General features: G+C 43.6%; 1 protein-coding gene across 4 annotated transcripts in view; it reads right to left on the bottom strand.

Annotated features, from left to right (window-relative positions):
• NPAS3 (neuronal PAS domain protein 3) overlaps positions 1–20884 on the bottom strand; it is an 830044-nt gene that overhangs the window by 6267 nt on the left and 802893 nt on the right. For all 4 annotated transcript variants that reach the window (XM_058666321.1, XM_058666323.1, XM_058666320.1 and 1 more), the window contains exons 7-9: positions 18434–18627; positions 14389–14495; positions 366–513 (exon numbers count right to left, since the gene is read on the bottom strand). In XM_058666321.1, coding sequence (XP_058522304.1) covers positions 366–513; positions 14389–14495; positions 18434–18627 — 449 coding nt within the window. The remainder of the gene's footprint in view (positions 1–365; positions 514–14388; positions 14496–18433; positions 18628–20884) is intronic.

Raw genomic sequence — 20884 nt, 5'->3', positions numbered from 1 at the left:
TATGTGTACATGTGGTGGGGATAAGGAAGTGTCTATTTTTTTTTAAAAAGTTGCTTTTCAGACAAAGGTCTGTATTCTTTACCTGATTTGTGCATTTATGGGGAAGCCAAAGCAAATTCTGAAAAGCTCCCCAAAACACTGACAGTCCAAGGATGATTGAATATCTTGCAAATCTTCCCTGTAAGTTCCTAGAAACATAGCTTGATCTCACATGTCTTTGAATCTTGTGGAAGGATGAGCAGGATAGCCATGAAATTCCACACTAGTTACTGTTGAAAGGCAACACTCACATGGCAGCCCATGAACTGGAGGGCACGTGTTTTGTAACTGAGGCAGACATAATAAAAAGAAAATTAGAAATATACCTAAGCAGATAATTCACCCAGATGATATTCTTTTCATTTGCATTCTTGGCATTAATAGCTATGGTGGCACTAGACTGTATCCAGATATATCCTCCATTCTTCTGCATCCAACGATAGTACTTCGTCACACACTGACCCTTGTTTAGCACTGGGGAAAAAGGCAGAACAAAACAGAAGGCATTGCATTAAAGTTAGAATCACACGGTTTTCATCTTGCAAGACCAGGTCAGGGGGCCGCCCCTTCTGCTTGTGTAGAAACATTGGATCGTATGCACGAGGCCATTAGGAGGGTGAATACGAAATCAACAATTCAGTGGAGTGGCAACCCAAGAGTGGGAGTCGCTGGCATCTGTAGCAAGACTTCATTCCATTTGGGGCAGCCATGGTGTGAGAGGAGGCTCAAAAGGCTACAAATCTCTTTGGCTCATGGAACACCTAATGTGGTGTGGATATTGTCAATGGGTTTGACGTCCGCTGGTAAGAAAGGCAAATTTGTGTAGGATTTATTCCTAGCTCCAAGGTAGGCCTTTCAGCGAATCTGGATATTTGAATGGTTCAGGGCATTCCTCAGTCCTCTGTCTTTGATCATCTCTCCTCAGCGTGAGCGTTTCCCATCAGCATCTCTACACAGCTGTTCCTTTTGATCTCATCTAACAGCCTTTATAGTCCTGGGATGAATTTACCATGGTCATCCGAGGGGTGGGGAGGGATTCTGGTTAGAATTTTGCTGCACACTGGAACAAAACCAATGCCCCCACTGAGTCAAGGGAAGAACACTGGCCTAAGGGTGGCACAGAATTGACTTGGTGAGACCCAAAGAGAGTGACAGCTCCACGCAGCCTCTGAAATATGGCCCCAAATGAAGGAACAAGCAAAAACAATCTGTAATGGAAGTAGGTGCCACGGAATCCTCACTGAAAGAGAGCTTTACAATGCAGATGTTAAAACTGATACTTTAACCAAAATGTTGCCAAGTTGAAAGTGATTTGGTTTGTATCTGGATACTCCTGGCCTAGTAAAAAGGGGAAGGTGCAGTAAATCATGCCCTGAAAGAGAGAGCTATGGATGAGAATGGTTTATAAAGATGCTGGATGTGCCAAAAGCTGCTGTTACTGCTTGGATCGGGATGGCAGCAAGCTCGGTGCCCCCTCCCCATAGCTCGCCAACTGGCCGGCCGCTAGAGGGCAGTGTGCACTCGTCTACCTTACCCACTTTTGGCATGTCCTTGTCTCCGTCTGCTAAAATGAAAAACCTCTAACTGCTGTAATAAATTTGGCTAAATTAGCTGCTAAATGGTTATCTCAAGTAATATGTATTTGCATTAATCATCTTGCTCTAAACCAGAAGAAGCCAGAGTCCTAAAGACGTAGTAAATTCATATTGTCCATTTAATTATGGCTAATAAGTGCTTCATATACAATAGTTTCATGAAGTACATTTTGATTTTTTTTTGGGAGGGGAGGGCGAATGGGTAGAGGGAAGTTACTTTGGAATAGAGCTATGTTGAAGGCTGTTGAAGCTTTTCCATCATGTCCTAAACTTCTCTTCCTGATTCTCAGTGATCAAACATCAACCTTCCATATATTATCTGCATAAAAATATAAACTTTGAGGCTTGTCTCCAAGTCTTCCTTCTGTCTCACAATATGCTGAATGGATGGTTGTAAAATTTAGTACTCATGTCGTAATTATTCCTTGGCGGTGGGGTGGGGGGAACCTTACTCGGATGAGTATTTCAAAGTGTGGCTGGTCTGGACCGAGGTAACTGACCAGTTCAGGGTATTTAAGGGGCCAGGTTTGTTTGCTTCTGTCAGTGCAAGGTCCCACAGGTTGCATAAGAATCCATTGTTATAGGCAGCTGTGCGCTCTGCCATTCTGCACGCATGGCTTCCTGGGTTACAAAACTACACGGTGAAGTTGAAAGCAGTAAAATATTAAGTCCTTCATACAGCTCTTCTGTCAAACCACTGTTGCATGGGGCAAGATGTGCTTTTAGTTAATTCTCAACCTGGTTAACTATTAGCAGTTTTCACCAAGTAAACTTGGAGGACACCCCCAGCGGTGATGAGTGGTGTGTGCCTGTGTGCTTGGTACCTGGAATAAGGGATGATTCCAAATGCTGCTGCTCTTGTCCACAAAGGCAAAGAGGCTGAGCAACCCCTTTTGAGGATGATAGATAGGAAAGGGGGAGAAAACAGCACTGTGATGATCAAATTGGATCAGCCCAGTCGGCCTGGGAGCTCAGATCTGCATTTGACCAAAGTGGACAAAAACCAAAACAGAACAACCCCAGACAAACAAATCAATCCCCACAAATTCCCAGAATAGGAGGCATATCAAGGGGGCAAATAGATTCAGAAATCATAAGAGAATTTACAGAATGGACATGAAGATCACCCTACTCCCTTCTTGATAATAGTGGAGATAACTCCCAGTTCTGAAGCAGGCACTTGGCAAACTTGGTGTCTCTGGTGGCCTCTGCTCTGTGCTGAGAAGAGCCTGAGAGACTCCTCTGCTAAGGCATGCACAAGGCATGGTTTGGTTTTAAGACAGGAGGATTCTGGTCTGCTTAAATCCACCCGTGTTTCCTGAGAAGCTATCCATTAATTTATTAGAGCCCAAGAATATAGTAACACTGCTTTCTGTATCGCTCAAGCCAGGAGCCATCTGGCAAAAACTGGGCGGGTGAGATTCTGGATGAGAGAAGGCAGGGCCTGAGGAAGAAGGGACTCCTTCAAAGGTTCCTTGGAGAGTCTGGGAGCTATGGGGTTGGACAAAGCACAGCCACAAAGCAAGTCACTGTGAAAAGCTTAAGGCGATGAATGGCAGCAGAATTGTGGTTCAGGTCAGGGCCATTCTGACCAGTGATTCCTACTGGGAAAACCTCACATGGTCTTCAGTCATGACTCTCTTCCTGGCATTAGGTACTTTCTAAATGGATGACCTGCTTTGGTGGAACTCTATGTGATTACTGAGAAACTGTAGAGTTAGCTCCCATTCTGTGAAAGCAACAGACCAAATACTGTCCTGGTTAGTCTTCCCTTCTCAGGAGGGGGTCATAAAAGAGGCCATGATGGAATTTTGCTTCTTTAAAGATGAACAAGGAATCATTTTTATTTGGGGTTCCAAAACACAAATTTTGGAAGGCAGCTTTTTTTTTTCTTTTCAAAGATTTGCCCACTGCTATTGGAAAGGCAGACCCATAGAGAAAGACAGATGAATCTTCTCCTCGCTGGCCCGTTCCCCAGATGGCTACAGTGGCTGGAGCTGGTTCAATCAGGAGCCAGGAGCCAGGAGCTTTCTCCAAGTTTCCTTTGTGGGTGTGGGGTCCCAAGGCCCTGAGCGACTTTCCACTGCCCTGCCAGGCTATAAACAGGGAGCTGGATAGGATGCAGAGCAGCCGGGACATGAACATGGCGGGGCCTGAAGATGGAGGATTAGCCAGTTAAGCTATCACTCCAGGCCTTGGATGTCGCTTTTTTTACTTGAAAACAGAAGTCACACTGGCACCTCAGTGGGATCATCCCAGTTGTGCCAGAGGCCAGCTCTGACAACTTGTGGTCCTCATTGGCTCATGAAGCAAGCCACGTTGGTGCCAGTTTAGAAGGGATTTTTAGATTTTGGAAATGAGAGGCAAAACCCTTTCCTCTAATGCTGTCGCTTTAGGTTTAGGTGGTAGGGAGAAATGAGAGAACCTTTGAGTTAGTCTAGCCCATAAAAATTCCCTTTGTGGGGAAAGCTGAAAAGAAATACCATGCAAACTACTTGATACAGAAGTTCCTAAAAAGAGTTCATTGCTACTTTAAAAGAGACATTCTTCCAACCAGTAAGCCCAGGAGTAAATTCTTAACTATGCATGCAAACTATAAGGGAAGAAAACAGTGGAAATATCTATCTGGATCCCATTTTTAACATCCTGTCCAGAAGTCTGTGGACTTCTAGCCCATAACTTGGCATCTTTTCTTGAGTGTGTTTGACATTCACTTTGCTATCGAACATTTTGAGTTTGGAGATCTCATGTGACTCCGCTGAATGTACCCATGCATGTCCTCTCGTCTCCAGAATCATGCCCTTAGAGAGGGTGTTCAGGGACTTAGTTCCTATTTAAGGATCTCAAAACTTAGCCATGGACTCGTTTTAGATTTTCCAAGGCAAACATGAAGCTAAGGGAGGATACATTCTCACAGGTTCACACAGACTCTTGACTGGTTCCAGATCTATGCTTGAATGCTCTGCTACCATGAGCCTGTTCCTTAGCACCCTGGAATCTAGGGAGTCTTCAAGGTCAAGTGCATTTGGCTGCTACTGCTATAGGAGAAAGAGAGGTCCTCATCAGGCTCTCCACCTGCGTCAAGATAAGCGTGCAGCCCAGGGTGGCTCTCATTTGTGGAAGGACTCAGACAGACTACAATCTTCCTGGTTGAGCTGGTCTGCTTTGGATCATCTGACTGTTGGAGAACCATGAGCAAATGGCTTCGAAGAGCACAGTGGCCACTAGCCATGCAGTGAGCTGGTAAATACAGTCCCAGCAAAAGCAAATGGCACAGTGTGTACATTTTGAAGCACATGACTTTTTATATTAAATACACACATTCTCTACCACCCCACCAAAGTTGGGATGCTGAGTGCTACTAATTTTTGTCTTAAACGATACCTGTTCTCATGGCCAGAGCTTAGAAATGGGTGTACAAGAAGTAGCCTGCTTGTAGGGCTCAGTGGCTTCCGCCCCTAGATCTGCCAGAGTCCTCATCCCTAGCCCCATGTACAGGAGCCAATGGAGGGATTTTAGTTTTCCTTGGGGAAAACTTGGTGCACAGACCCAGGACGATGCCTGAAAGCACACAAAGGAAGCCAGTGTCTGGAGGAAGAGCACAATTCTGTTAGTAAATGCAAACACATCCATCTGAGTTTGCCTTTAGAAATGTGGAAGGGCGAAGAGAAGGTGCTCCCTTCCTGTGGTGACTGTCCTGCCAAAGCAGTGCCACTGATTGTGCACAGTGAGGGGGTTGTGCTTCACGAAGCAGCCCGCAAGCAGTTGCAAGAAGAGATGGAAAACACGTATCAAAAGTGTTGGCCAAAGCATTTCACAAAAGGACATTTTAGCGGTTTGCATACGTATTCAAAAGCTGCAATACGTGGTGCATTCAGGTAAATACAGAGTCAATAGGAAATGGTGAGGTCATTGGGAGATGTCACACTTGACATTCACACAGCTGAACAAAGAGCTTCATTATCGTCATGGCGATAGAGGCACACATCTGCAGTACCCTTCACCCCCTCCTCGAGGTACCTGCCTTTAGGCCATGAAGAATGGAGAGCAGGTGCTTTCTGCTGGAGACACAAGGATTATTTTTTGAATTCTCTGAAGTGGAGTGTGTCCGTCTGTGTGTGTCTAAGTAAGCGGAGGCGGGGGAGGGGCATGCTTGAATCACACTTGCTACTTAATACCACAGTTGGGTGCTTGGCTGTAGCCACTAGTTCTCTTTCTACATTCACAAAACTGGCAGATGAAACATGAAAAAGAATACCGGCTCTTTAATCTCTGCTTTTCCACCTAAGGCCCTAGGCAGGCTGACAGGGAACTTCATTCTGGAAACAGGACTTTCTTTTTCTTTTTTTTTTTTTTCCTTTAAATTCTGGATTACTTTTTCCTCTGCTTTTGAAAACTGTGGGCTATAGGGGAATGGACCTTACGTAGACTTAAAGCAAGAACAAGTGTCTGCATCTAAAAAGTTATAGTCCTTGATGCTTACAGGAAGGTCATTTTCCAAACCCACAGGAGAAACAACATTATAGCCAGAAAGTGTATTAAGTGCTTTATTTACTTGCAACAGAGACAGTTTTTCATTTAGAGCTGCGTGTAGGATCAGCCAATGCTTTGATGCTGTGCAGACATTCCTAATAGATTTTGCAATTAGTGAGCTAGATGTCTTAAATAGCAAGCATCCACAGATTGGTTTTTAGGGAGCTTTTCTTGTTTGTAAATCTATGTGCTGAGCAATATTTACTAAAGTCGATTGGTATATGATCCTTAATATGAGTAACGTGCTGAAGGACAGAAGACCTGTGGATGCTCTGTGAATGACTATGCATCATTTATGGATTTTTCCCCCCGACGGATACGCTAATGACAGGCCCTGCCTGAATTGCTATCTGTGTGATTTACAACCTCAGAAGAGGTTTTTTTTCCTATACCACTTGCCAATTGATAGATTTTATTAACTGTTAATATTGAATCATGCAGAGAACTTTTCATTGATTTAGAATCTGCCAATTGGTTAAGTTTAAAAATAAATTTCCCCTTTTCTCTGGGACAGTGGGCTGAAATGATGATGGCCCAGGCTTTCACACACTGATGGTGTCTGTCCCAGGACAGGTAGACACAAGGTGATGGTTGGCACCAGTGGCAGTCGAGATTCCAGGTTGCCTTAAACTGTCTTCATTCCCACCAGGGACTTTAGTCCTACTCCTTCTTGCCCCTTTCACCCTAGGAGAGTTAAGGATGCAGTCATTTTTAGCCTTCTCTGCCTTCTCTTTTTGTGGCAATTTGCTCTAGGAAGGTGAAACAGTGAACTCTCCAGCAGGGAATTAGGGAAGATTTATGGTCAGTAATTGAGAGCAATGGTGGATTTAGTCAATCATCCAGTAAGATTTTTTTGAGTGCCTAGTCTGTGCTAGGGACTAGCGGATATCATCAGAAGCAAAAAGGGTCATACATCTGCCCCCCCGCCCCCACATTCGTCTCAGTCATGGTAATTATATTCCCCTCACCAGAGATTGATTTAGGTTTGAAACAGGATAAAACCCTGGACATCAAAACTCAAGGGTGTGTGCCTCCTGTGGGCATGGTCGAAAGTGTTTGCCTTCACTCTGAAAATATGAGCTTACCCCTTAGTTTCTCTGAAAGGGAAACAGACATGCATCAATCACTTTCTCTAATCAGTTTGCAACAGTAATGACTTCAGGGAAAGTGGCATGTAGGCCTAGGAGAGCCCACAGAGTCAACACTGGGTGAATTCTTCACTTGAACAATTAAGAGCAACGAAGTAATGGATCCTTTAAGCTGATTGGGATGTAGGGAGAGCTAAACAAAGACAAAGGGATAAAGTGGACCTTACACTCAGATTTAGTTGATGTCTCTGGTGGACCTTACATTTCTAGATGTAGTAATTTTATTGAGTTCATTAAGCATCTTTAAAAAGAAGCCTGTAAGTGGTAAGGCATAGGGATACAAAAACTAGCATTGGAAAATCAGAAATTCCATGTCTTTGGCTATCATGCAGATGTTAATAAATCCAAGTTCTCTGTTGTGCATATATCAGAGATACCCAGATGTGGCGGACTTCGCTGATTGGCCATTGTACAGCTGTTCTGCCCCTTCCTTCTGATAGTGAAAGCCTAACCTGGAGTTTTATGTTTGATGTCTTCCTCTCAAGCCCCATAGGGAAGAAGCTGGATTGTTTAACCTAGTAATTCCATCCCCCTGCTAGTGTGTGGCTTTGGCTTGGGCGTTTGATGAAATGCAGGATGAGACTTCAGGGCCTTTTCCTTACTGGGGGGACCTCAGGGAATGTTTTATTTGCTCTCAGAAATGAACACAAAGTACTGACTGACCCTTTGTTGACTTCAGACATCGCCCTGTGAGAAACTAATGATTGGCGATGCTATAGGTGTCTTTTGGTCTTAAAGACAAAGTTGAGACAATTGCAAAGGAGGTTTAAGTCATTTTTGCTCAGGTTTTCTGTTACTGGTAATCTTCCAATATCGCACTGACAATGCAAGGAAGCCTAAAAGGAGCTCTGGGAGTTCATCAAGAAGTTTGAATAATGTGATCTTTAGCTAACCCCATATTTGTGGGAAAAAGACCCTAGTATGACAGCCAGACATGTGAATTGTCTTATGGTGCTCATCTGGATGAGCAGAGTGTGAGATTTAATTGCAAAATACCTTAGTTTTCTGAAGTCTATACTTAGAAGAACAAGATGTCAAAATGAATGCTGCATTGTTATTTTTGCCCGAGAATCCATGTAACATTTATGGTGCTATTTGTTATCAGTCAAATCCAACTTCTGGTTTCCTTTCTGGGGAAAGAGGAGAAAATGTGTATTCCAGGTTTCTTCCGTGCTCTGTGAAGCTTGAAATGCCACAAAACCTACCCTCTTACCTTCTTGTAACCATTTCTTTTAAAAATCTAAGATTTTCAAAAATTAACCGGAAAGGCAGAGAAAAGAGAGAAGTCCCTCCTGCTAGTTCACTCCCCAAATGCCTGTAACAACAAATGCCTGTAACACATCGAAGGTTGGAGCTGAAAACTCACTCTAGGTCTGCCTAAGGACTTCCTAGCCACACACTGGCAGGAAGCTGAAGCTAGGACTGGAGTCAGGACTTGAAGGTAGGCAGTGTGATGTGGGATGTGGACATGCTGTAAGTGAAATCTTAGCCACTATGTGAACTGCTTGCTCTGCCACCCCTTCCAGAAACGACAGATAATGTGCTGGGGCTGCTTCTCCATTCTACCCTTGGTTTCTTCCATGTCTGATGTGTCTGGTTTCCGCTTGTGTATTTAGCCTCACTATTTGTCATGTATCTATATTTATATGCATTTATATCCCAATTGTATGTCACCTGTTCAGAATTGCCCCTTTCATGCTCTTCTCTTTGCAATTATGTAAGTTCTTTGAAGGTTGAAGCTATACCTTAGTTATTGTGGAAACCTCATCCACAACACCATGAGGCCTTGTATATAGTTAAGTAGTCAAAAATGTTGGATGAACTTGACTAGAGAATACACGGCTGCTCATATTCATGTGTAACAAGGCACACACAGGAAAATACTAACTCAGGGAGAGGGGTGGGAAGTAAAGATACCTCTTTGTGTCCTAAGTTGGGGATCATTACTTGACTTTTTCAATTAGTATCTGAAACTTGGTAGCTTCATAAGACACCAACTTCTTTGCCAAGTAATCACATACTCACTTCTTCTGAACATGGACTGAGCTAATCTTAAAGCCACTGAACTACTCACATTTTGCTCATATTAATGAAACTCATACAACTCAAGTGGAAAATGAACCCCTTCCGAAGGCTAGTTGGTTGGAACTTACTCCGTGTAAAATAGTGCCTTCTAAATACCAGCCTGGTTGGTATTTCTCCAGCCTTAACGTGAACAGTGAGTTGGCCAGGGAGCTTGTCAAGGGCAGATTTAGATTCAGTAGTTTGAGGTAGGCCTGAAATTATGCATTTCTATGACCTCCCAGGGGGTGCCCAGACTGCTGTTTCAGCCTATACCAGGTAGCACAGAGCAGGGACACTCAGGTGGTAGTTAGGCCCTCTGGCTGGACTCTGGCCAAAATTGGCACTGGACCAAAAACAGAAATACCTAGAACAGTAATGCTGATGTAGTCCTGCATTAAAACCTCGCGTTGTCTTGTCTCCCTGCGGCAATCTTCTCAATGAATGGACAGGCACATGGTGCAGGCTGCTTTCTTCCGACATGTGGCTAGGACATGGCTTTCCTTCCATGGACATTTCCATATGCATATGGAAGAACTGGTACAAAACTCATTTGCTTTGGGGAAAAGAAGTCTGGCATGCCTAGGCTGCAGCTACATCTTTGAATACCCAGCCGTGAAGAAGGCTAAGATCAGAGGAGTCCCTGAGGGACCGTGCCTCTGGCCCCCCCACCCACCTGCATGCCTTCCTGTCTTCCTTCACCTGCAGCCTGCTTTTCCTGTGTTCAGACGCAGCAAACCCAAATCAACAATTAAATCCACCCTTTGTTTGTGTGGCAGATGACAAATGCATGGAGGACATCTTGTGTTGCCTAGGCAGGCAGGGCACTTACTTTGATTGATGCTCAGTTGTGGAAAAAAAATGAGCTGGGAAGGAATTACAATGGAGGGCCTGCAGACTGGAAGGGGATATACTAATTAGTCCTGCATTAAGCAGTCTGCTTGCATTTGGCGATGAGGCGCCTTCAGGAGGCAGGTGGAGGGGGTGTTATTGATGCAAAACAGCATGGAATGCATTACGCTAGGTAGCTCTGTATATTAATTTTGTTAAGAAGTATAGAAGTCCGTAATTAGGAAATAAACACATAGGCTTACTGTATTGTTTTTAACACCCACTCTCCACATTTAGCGTAGGCTACACTTTAATTCACTTTAATTACATGTGATTTCAGACACCCAGGAAGTCCTTCACTTTTTTTTTGAAATAAGTCTTCCAGAATATTCTCATTCTGGGCAAGGTGCTAGGAAGGAAAAGTGTACTACCACATACATGTAAGCTCCTTTTCTCTGAAATCCCAAAGATCTGGAGCCTTGTGCCTGGCTGATGAAGAGAAAGGTTTTCCCACTGGCCACTCTTTAAGCTTTTAGAGACTTGTGGCTTGTGGTTGATTTGGCCCAGGAAAGACTCTAGGAATATCCAAGGACAAATTTAGTTCCATCTGTAGACACAAAGCTGGATCAAAGGGGACTAAGGTGCAGTGCACAGCATGTGTCTATGTTGGGCTGAGCATCCCATTTCCTGGGGCCCGTAAAGGCGGAATTGTAGAGGGCTGCAGCTGAAAGCCCTCTCGTCCTTCCAGAGTGACACTGATGTTCTGCAGGACTGCAGTGTAGGGCTCTGGGAAGACGTGGCTGGTGCCCTGAGGGAAACAGCTCCTAAGCAATGGAAAACCAGAGGGTGCTGGAGAGGGAGAGGTATCCAAACAAGTAGTAACATGATATCAACCTTTTGTGATACCAACCTTGAAATGTCTATTTGGTCAGTTTGATCTGAACAATCAATGAAATCAGCCTCAAGAAAAGTAACCACAGAGGTATTTGGCACCTGTGGAAAAATGGGAGCCCTCAAGCTCCCTTGGGATTCTTCTTTTCAGAACCCTAGCATTTCCCTAATCTACCACATGGACATCAACCATGTGATTCTTTTTTTTTTTTAAAAAAAAAAACTAATAAATTAGGGGCATCTTGAATTATCAGAATTGTCAAATCCTAGTACAGCAAAGAATCTCTTACTTACACTAGACAACAGGTTTATTTTTATGGATTTACAGATATTTTTATTAGGAAAAAAGGAAGTGATACTGGCTGTGTTTTTAGTTATTAAAAATTTATTGAGCATTTTTTAGAAAGTATTAGCCATAAACTGAAACAGAAGATATTATTTGTGATAGTTCCTATCTATCAGGTGACTTAAGCCTGTCTTTCATGAACAGTATCAGGAATTGTGCCAGTAGCTCTAGGAAGAAAAGCTAAATAGTTAATGTGGTTTATTTTTTAACCATCCCTTTGTTTTAGAATTCTATCTTATTCCTGAACTGATTCTGTGTCACCATGACCTTCCCCTGCCAAGACGGCACAGTTGAGGCATCCTTCAGTAATAGCCTAGGGCTTTGGACAAGCAAGATGCTGTGCTAGCATTTCGCTTTTTCTTTCAGTGTTTACACAACCAAGACTTATTACATGCTCTGCCGTTGTGTTCCTCGGCTGGCTTTGGTTGGAGAATTAGGTAAACATTAGACATTACATCACACAATTTTAGACTCCATCTTACTTTATAATGATGTTAGTGTTTATTGCACGAAATGAGATGTATTTGTATATTTGAACATTTTATTTCAGTCACAGAATGCAAAACCTGACATTGGAATCAGTTAGATTGTGTGTGTGTGTGTGTGTGTGTGTGTGTGTGATTGAAGATATTAAGCACTACAAGAATGTTGAAATTTCAATCTGATTAGGACCAAAATTCTTCAGGATCAAAACACTCGTTTTTCCTCCCCCTACAGTTTTACTAATTGTGTGCTACTTGACATTGTGGAGTTATTCCACAGCATGATAGTTAAATATGTGAAGTGTATTTTACTGTGCAGAATTATCAGCTCATTCTATTTGTTTTTCATGTGTTTAAGGTTATTAAAAGAACTCAAAATTAGAAGTTGTGTGTATGAATTAAAACTCAATCATTGTTATTGCGTTGAGTCATAATGCAAGAGCCGTTATGCCAATAGCAGGTAATGAAAACAAAAATCACAGGTTTTGAAAGCATACCTCCTCTGTTTATTAGCTGGCAAGATAGCAGGAGAATTAGGAGACTAGAATCCTTGTGAATGGTGGAGTAGTTTATTTTCAGCACTCTGAAATTGTTCAGGCTACTGGAAACGATATAACAGCAGAAGGAAAGAATGGTATCAAGAATTTTTGTTAGAGGCCTTTGTTTTCGGGGAAGAAATGGAACTGCCCTAGCTCCCAGTGCCTTAGGAATTATTTTCTTCAAGCTGTAAATCAAATCCAGAGAGAGGGTGTGATGCTTTCTGAATACGTGTAATAACTGACGGGGAAAAGTCTTTTTGTGCTTGTTTGTTTCCAAATACAGACCTTAATTAAGATGCCAACAGGAGAGAGAACCACTCGGTTGTCATACACACATAAGCTCTGACACTGACTTAAAAACAGTATTTTTATTTTTAAAGTCTTGATCTCTGGCTTATATTGTTATACAAACATAATCTATATGCACATATATATGTATATTATATATACATATATATTTATATGACATACACACACATATCCATGGTGTACTTCAAAGATCATCACTTCCCCCCATTTTCTCTGAATTCCCAGCAACAAAGAACCTGATGTTTCTTTTCAGGGAACAGCATCATTTTTTTCTTCCAATTAATTGAAAAGCCATCTGCTTCAGCGATACACGACACTCATTCAATCTTAGCAACAAGTGTGTTCCCCAAATCCCTGGTGTGCCATATGAAGGCACGTGCTCAGGGTTGGAACAGCATCCGCTGGAGAGCAGCCTTGCAGGCAGAGATACGCTATATACAGAACTTGACATTGAACTTGGTCCTGTGTCAGTATCACTAACGTAAGGCTAAAGACAGAGTACAAGATGCTCCCCCCTTTGAGACATCCGCTTGCACAGTGTCTTCATCAGGCACAATTGCAAGGGCAGGAAAGATGTGAAATAGCTCTTCTGTATCATGACAGGAAACGCAAAGAAGGAAAATACAAAGACCCATGGCTAGTTCACTGTGTAGATGTTTCTACTTCAAGCTGTACCATTTCAACTGTGGCACCGTACGTGTAGTTAAGAATCAGTTCAGAACTGGGTTTGGAATCTTCTAGAAATACAGTGAGCAGAACCCTCATCTTTCAGGAAGCGTCTGTTGAGTGGCGCTAAGAAACACTCTGGTGGGAGGGAACCACTTGCTTCTCTGAAACAGCTCACTAGGTCAGTGCTCTTGACTGATGCTGCCTGCATGAGGTGTAGATAACCCAGGGGCGCCCAATGAGGGAAGACTGTGAGGATGCTGGTGTGGGAACTCCTTGCTGGGGCTCAGCATACCACCTTGTTCACCTTCCATGGTCAGTCATGTGTGGGTCAGGAGCTGGGGAGAGCTGAGCTCAGAGAGCTGTAATTTGTGTCTTTCTACCCTTCGATTTGAGGGAGGGGACGGGGTGGTAGGAAGACTTGCTCCTCTGAATCATCCTCTTTCTACAGAGAAAAAAAACCCCAGAGTGTTTGACAGCTGTGCTGTCCTGCAGTGTGCTCCACCGCTGCCTCCGGGCTTCCCCCCTGCCCCCGTTTTGTGGTTAGTCAAGTAGGCATTTTTATGACGCCCTGGCCTCTTTTGAACTTGTCTTCTCCCATGTATATTTTGAAATGGAGACTACACGTTTCAGAGGGGAAGTTGTTCTCTAGAAAATGAAAGGGTCAAGGAAGCACTTAAGACAGAGGTTTTCTATCATTTGGTGTGTGAGAGAGCTCGAGGGACCACAGAAATCTGAGCTGAGTGCCTAGGGAGCCAGCCAGCAATTTCTCTGAGCCTGAGGTCCAACGTTCAATCTCATCCTAACCCACGCTGAAGTGATTTATGTCTCACTTCTTCTTGCTGCGCACCGACAGTCCTCACAGGTGCACACCGGAAGAATGAAGGGAAAAGGCACGCTGAGAGCCCAGGAGCATCCGAGAGATGCTGTCTCACAGCACGTACTTACAGTCCAGGTGGCTGTGCCTGATGCCCTCGACGTCCTCGGCATGGATGAAGTGGTAGCATCTCTTCCCCACAATGTCCACGGGGGTCAGATCCATGTAATCACTAATCCTACAAGGACAAGAACACAGGCTGGAATTCAGGGAAGAGGGAACTCAGAGACACTGTCAAATACCTTAGGAGCAGGCCCACTCACACGTTTCCATCCTACCACGGTGCCTGTGGGGACGCAGCTCTCAGAGGGAAAACCCTTTCATGGGTGAGATTATTTCCTGAGTGTGTAACTGACTTCGTCCAAAGTAGGAAATGGGCAAGAGAAAGCCATTGTAGTTGAAAATTAGATAGGTCTTTCTTTCTTTCTTTTTCTTTCTTTCTGTCTTTTTTTTTTTTTTTGCTGGAATTAGAATGCACATTTAGACAACATAATTCCATGAAATTATGAACATCAGTAACAATGCGAGATCCTCATTACAGGCCAAGATAATTCAAGGTTACATAATAAAATAAAAACATGTTATGTTTATACCAAGTGATTAGAGACACCTTTCATTTCAACAGATTGGTCTTCTATGGGGTATTTCCATGAAAAAAGGCTTCAACTGCTTCTTGGCACAAAGTCCAAATTGGCATTTCAAGGGATATAATTTAAATGCTGAGACATACAGATGCCTGGGGGTATTATCTTTTTTAGTCTTAGTCATTTGGGAGCTCAGCCTTCACTCCTGGCTCTTTTAACTGGTACTTTGTGGTGATTCTGCACAGAAACTTTTCAACCATTTTGCAGCAGCTCTTGCAGGCTTGTGCTTGACTCTGTGTGTGTGTGTGTGTGTGTGTGTGTGTGTGTGTGTGTGTGTGTGTAAGCCTCTGTCCTGATTGTCCAGACGTCAAAGCCCCACAGGCAGGACAGAGAACTAGGACCCCCTATTTCTAGAAAACACACTGGGGGCGTTAGCAGGTTTCCACAAACATGTCACAATGCTGATGACCCTTTGTGTCATCACGTAGATTCCTTTTTGTCAGGTCACAATAGAATCTAGAGTTTTTTTTTGTGTGTGGGGGGGTTGTTTGTTTATTCTCCTAGTTATTTCTGTGTTTGTGTTTTTGCATTAAAATTTAAATGTCTGAGAGAGAGAAACAGGGAGAGGGAAAGAGAGAGAGAGAGTGAGACAGGAGACAAAAGAGTAACTTCCCCCCATCTGCTGGTCTATTCCCTAAATGCTGGCAGTGACTGGGGCTAGCAGAGGTCAAGGTCGGGGACCAAGAACGCCATCCAGGTTTCCCAGGTGGGTTGCAGGAACTCATCACCTGAGCCACCACGGTTGCCTCCCCGAGTGTGTACTGGTGAGAAGCCAAGATCACGAGTTGGAAGATACTGCACGCAGGCCCTCTGATAGGTGACATGGGCATTGCAGCTGGCTTTGTATCCACTGGACCAAATGCCCACTTGCCCTTGTTCCCATGTTTCCTTATGGTTTAGGACAAAGCTTGTCTTCACACATGTAGCCTTAGAAATGACACATTAAAGAAACACAAGAGTTGACTCTAGGCATCTAGCCCCCAAAGCAGGGCAATAAAAACAAATTTCTGCAGAAAGTAATTAAGCAGACTACCCAAGGAGGGAACTCCGCAATGTCTAGAAATTTAAGCAGCATTTTGGGCCACACTAGAATTCTTAAGAAGATATGATTAATAGGAGGAAATCAAAAGGCAGATTTTCTAACCAGTCCATGGTTTCCGGTACAAAGCAGATTAGTATTTTTCCTAAAACTGTTCTTTTTTTTCCCAGCACAGTTCCCACCCCCCTCTTCTGCAAGGGAGGAAGCAAGGATATTTTTTAAAGGTCCTCTTTGGTGTTTCTGGAATGTGCCAGCTCCTCTAAAGGCATCAGATGTTGGCTTTGCCTGAGGCTGTCCTCAGGAAAACAGACAATACTCCACAGAATCAGTAGAGAGCAGGAGTTGCTAGTTAACAATTCCCTAATTAAATAAGAAACCCCACGAAAAAGCCAGCTCTGTGTATGTGTGTGTGTGTGTGTGTGTGTGTGTGTGCGTGTGTGTGTGTAAGCCATGTCTTCATCCTTTATGTGAATTAAATCCTTCCAATGATTGAACCCCTTTTATGTACTAGGGAACCTGTCACTGTGGTTCATGCAGTCAACTCTGTGTTCAAGTGACCTCCTGACATATGTCCAGAAGCCAAAATGGCAGACAGGTCATCGGAGCAGAATCAGAATCCTGGTGCCTTGCTGGATTCTAACCCTTATTCTCCTTAGCTGTGAAACTGTGTGGAAGTGCTGGAGACTCATGAATGGATGATATTGACATAGTCTAGTGTCTGGAACCTGATATTCTTACTCCTCCTATAAAATATGCAGTTACCTGGAATACATGCCATTTTCATAATTAGCGTCATTGTTAGTTGGGGAAACATACTGGATTGTACAGACTAATAGTGGGTGGTGAAAATTACTTTTTGTAAATGGGCAGAAACAAAGTTAAAAGCAGGTCGCAGAAAATAATCTCCCTTGCTAGAGTGGCCCCAGGAGGCACTTGGGCCTATGGAGTGTGTCGGATGATTTAACCCATTCATCACAAGAACGAAAGTTAAGAGGTGTTTGGGCTAATAGCAATCATTGGGAGTCAGATGAACAGTGCAGGGCTCTGTGTTTTGGGGAGTGTTGTGAGGGTAAATCTAAATGAAATGGTGTGTTTGGGATGTGTAGTGAAATGTGCAGTAACCATCAGCTCTCTCTGTTATTACTTGACAACTCCAGCTAATTATTTCAGCTAACTCATTCTTCCTTCTATTCTGGTGTCAGTCCAGAATACCTTAGTATGTAGTCATGATGACAAAATTTACTACCAAAAATAACTTGAAAAGAGACTTGCTAGTGTTAGAGATCAAGTAAGAGTGACAGGTTCACTATGTGTTCTACCCGACTCAAGACTCATGGCCTAGGTGGGTGTATTTTCCTGCTGTGATATCATTTCTCTGCATCACACCCTGGCCAGAAACAGTAGGTGGTTTCTAACTTGATCTCAACATCTGCCGTACTACCCAGGAGACTGAAGGCAGGACTCTCTTCCTCTTGGCAGGCTCTGAAGAGATCACCCAAGCCATTTGGTCATTTTGCTCTTTTGTTTCCCCCTCCAAAAGTACTATAGGGCTGGCTTAGGGAACAAACATGGCTTTCAAGCCGATAAAGAATCTTGGCCACAAAGCCTTACTCCGCCATGGCTCAGTGCCTCTCTCTGTGGCACTAGTGGTGGCAGGCAATGCTAAACCTTCCTTCTGTGGCTTTTACATTGGTTCCTCAGCTCCACTGCCCTCCCTACTCCCTGTGATCCTGCGTTCAGAATCAGTGTGCAGATGGGCTAGTGGCTTCTTCAGGAAGCATCTGAAGGGGAACTGTCCCATTTCTCGGTCCCTTGCTTTGTGGTCAGTAGAAAAAAGTGAACTTTTCACCCAGAGGTTAAAAAGTGCTTTTTTCTAAAAGTTGCTTTGAGGAAGCACTTCCAACATTGATGAATCATTTTTTTTTAATTTATAAAAGTGAAGCCCTCAGGATGACAAGATCTTATGTAATCATTTTGTAGGTTTCTTTTTTTTTTTTCCAAGGAGACCTTGACTTCTCATTGGTTGCGTTTGTGCTGTGTGTACATGTGTGGGGGCACACTAATCATGGTAACGGTGGGCCCTTGAGTTTGTTGGAAATGGGCAGTGGCAGATTCCTTCTGCTTCATCCTTTTGCCCATCTCATCCCTGCCCGGCCTTCTCCTTGGCATCTCAGCCAGAACAGACTTTCTTTGTAGTATATGGATGTCTGGGTGTCCTGACTCACTCAATTGTTATCCTTCATGTAGATCAAGGCAGCAATGTAAATTTCAAATAAAAAGCATATTTGGTGTCAGTCCAAGCAGTCATTAAAGATATGATCAGGATTTCTAATGAGCCTCACTGGGAGATTAAAATCCTTCCGACTGCTGAACACATAAACCCTCACCAATGCTCAACGTGCAACAGGGCAAATGAAAGTGAAAACAAAGTACCTATTTTCACAGTAAATGATATTGAGGTCCATATTTACTCGAGTGACGAACATATGGCAGTCAATTCTGACTTCATTGATCGTTGGGGGAGGCAAGGCATGAGCCACAACCACGAGACCCATGATTTGGCTGGGGACGGTCCTCCCATGGGACAGCGACACTCTGAGGCGGAGCCGTCCTGTGATGTGAATCACCTGGAAGAGAACATTAAGTACAGGACACCAGTCAAATCCCAGATGCAACAGTATTATCTTCGGAGAAACGCAAAATTACATCTAGGACAACTGACATGAGCTCATACTTCTGCAGTCATCATGGCTGCCAGTGTGCACAACGGGGTCCTCATGGCAGGAGGCAAGTTAGAGTAAGGACATGACCCTCTGAGCGTTTCTCAAGGCAGCGTGGTGGTAGCTCTGATGCTATTCTTCTTTCATGTTTAGGGGAAATGGGAAGCCAGAGAAAATGATCAACAGTTGACTACCGAGCTAACAAAGACATGTTTGTGTGATTCGCTTTTCATGAATGGCAGATGTTGTCTCCCCCCAAGTTTGTCTTGAGAGGGATTCTGCGGCCGACTCCTTCCAGAAGCATGAGTCTGAGCTTATTTGCTTTTAGAGTTCGATATTGCAAAACTTCAAGGATTCCAGTGAATGAACAACACAGTGGCAATACAAATTGGGTTGTTATGAGGATAAATAGTTCATGGCAGGCATCATTGAGTTACCATGGTTGTCGTGGTTTATTGCTGTGTCCTGTGGGGTTGGCGGTCAGGATTCATCCAGGATTTGTTCCTGGAGCCACTCCTGAAGTAGGGTCAGGAAGACATTGCACCATATTGGGTGCAGCTCAGCGGCACTTGTTCAGGAAGTGAGGATATCATCCTGCAATTTTTGGTTTCTTAGCCAAAGCATGCTATATACAATCTAGACACGCAGACCCAAACCTTTGCTTATAAATCCCCCAAAAAAGAAAATTCAGACTGTCTACTCCTTTAAATAATGTTTCAGGGGGAAAGAAAATCATAAGAATTAAAAAAAAAAAAAAGGAATTGCTTGGTCCCACTTCGGGATGATTGGATAATGGGGTGTGCCTGGAAGCAACTCTGTGTGTGTGTGTGTGTGTGTGTGTGTGTGTGTGTGTGTTCTAGTTGTGCCTCTGCTGCAGTTCCTGGGACCCTCCAACACCAGGTCACAGAAGTGATGGTTGTGGCTTCTACGCTGTAGAATGCAGCTTAGCAGCTACCTGGAGTTTGCACCTTTGCTTTGCCTCTGCAAATGCATCACTGACTGACAAAGCAGCTCCTGAAATTGGACTTTTCCTTCTTTGCCATCAGGAGCCCTAAGTGGGAAGCAGGTCTCTCGCCTTCCAGGAATAAGGTGCTTGAGTATCTGCTTTCCTTCCCAGAGGCTCAGCTGCCGATTCCGCTCCCATTTTATTTTTGTTTCTCTTAAGTTATTCCATTTTCCAAAAGCGAGCCACATGCCTGTCAGTCAGGAGGCAGGATCAAAGCTGAGGGGTCCTGCCCCTCAGTGTCTTGAGTTGTTCTAAATAATACCTCTTCCCTGTCACCCTTCGCGTGTGTGCCCAGAGCTGTGGCTCTGGAAGCACCAGTGAGGAGGATTACGGGGTTATTTAAGCTGAAGCTTTTCGACCACCCACATTTGAAGTTGACTAAATTCATACTTAATGCACCTTTGCTTTAAGCTTTGGTCAGATGAGCTACTTCATGAATATTTGAAAATGTTCCTAGAGGCAAGGATGCTCAAACACCATCACAGACACACATTTTCGCAAGACCTCATTAACTAATAAAGAAATCGCTAAAAGAAACAGGATGAACTTCACAGGAGGAGCGTTAGCACTCCCCGGTCCTCCTCCCAGCTAGGCTTACACAGATACTCATTTATCATTATCTATCTTGTTTTATCAGGAAAAAGTCAGCTTCTTGGAAAAGCACAGATGTGGAAATGATAGGCTGAATAAATCCTCACTTGGTATTCTATTCCAAACCAATTTAAAGGTGCCTGGGCAGGGAAATACGTTGGAAACACAGACAATCCATGGGGAGACCCCAACATGTCAAACCCATGCAGCTTCCGAAGTCCACCTTGGCCTGTAACTGTTGGGGCTCTCCCAAGTGCAAGGCTCCAGGAGGGGGTCTAGATTTGCAATTTCATGACTCTGTTACTAAGGAGAAGTCAGTTAGCTTTTCTGTCTCAACTGCCTTTTCTGTGAAATGGGGATAATGGTGATTATTTTACAGTTAGGCAAATCAAAGGAAATTGGTGGTATCGACACTTGACAAACTGCAAATAATTTTCTGAATTTTGTTATAGCGTTTCTATTTGTCTTTAAAACATCAGCTGGTAACATAAGGGCCAAATTTTATTTCAGTGTTGATATAAGGTCCAAGAAACCATTTATTGTTTTAAAGGGTCATAACATTTCTTA

This window comes from Ochotona princeps, chromosome 6 (assembly GCF_030435755.1).
Source record: "Ochotona princeps isolate mOchPri1 chromosome 6, mOchPri1.hap1, whole genome shotgun sequence".
NCBI classification, from domain to species: Eukaryota; Metazoa; Chordata; class Mammalia; order Lagomorpha; family Ochotonidae; genus Ochotona; species Ochotona princeps.
This window is presented reverse-complemented; position numbering and strand designations above follow the sequence as displayed.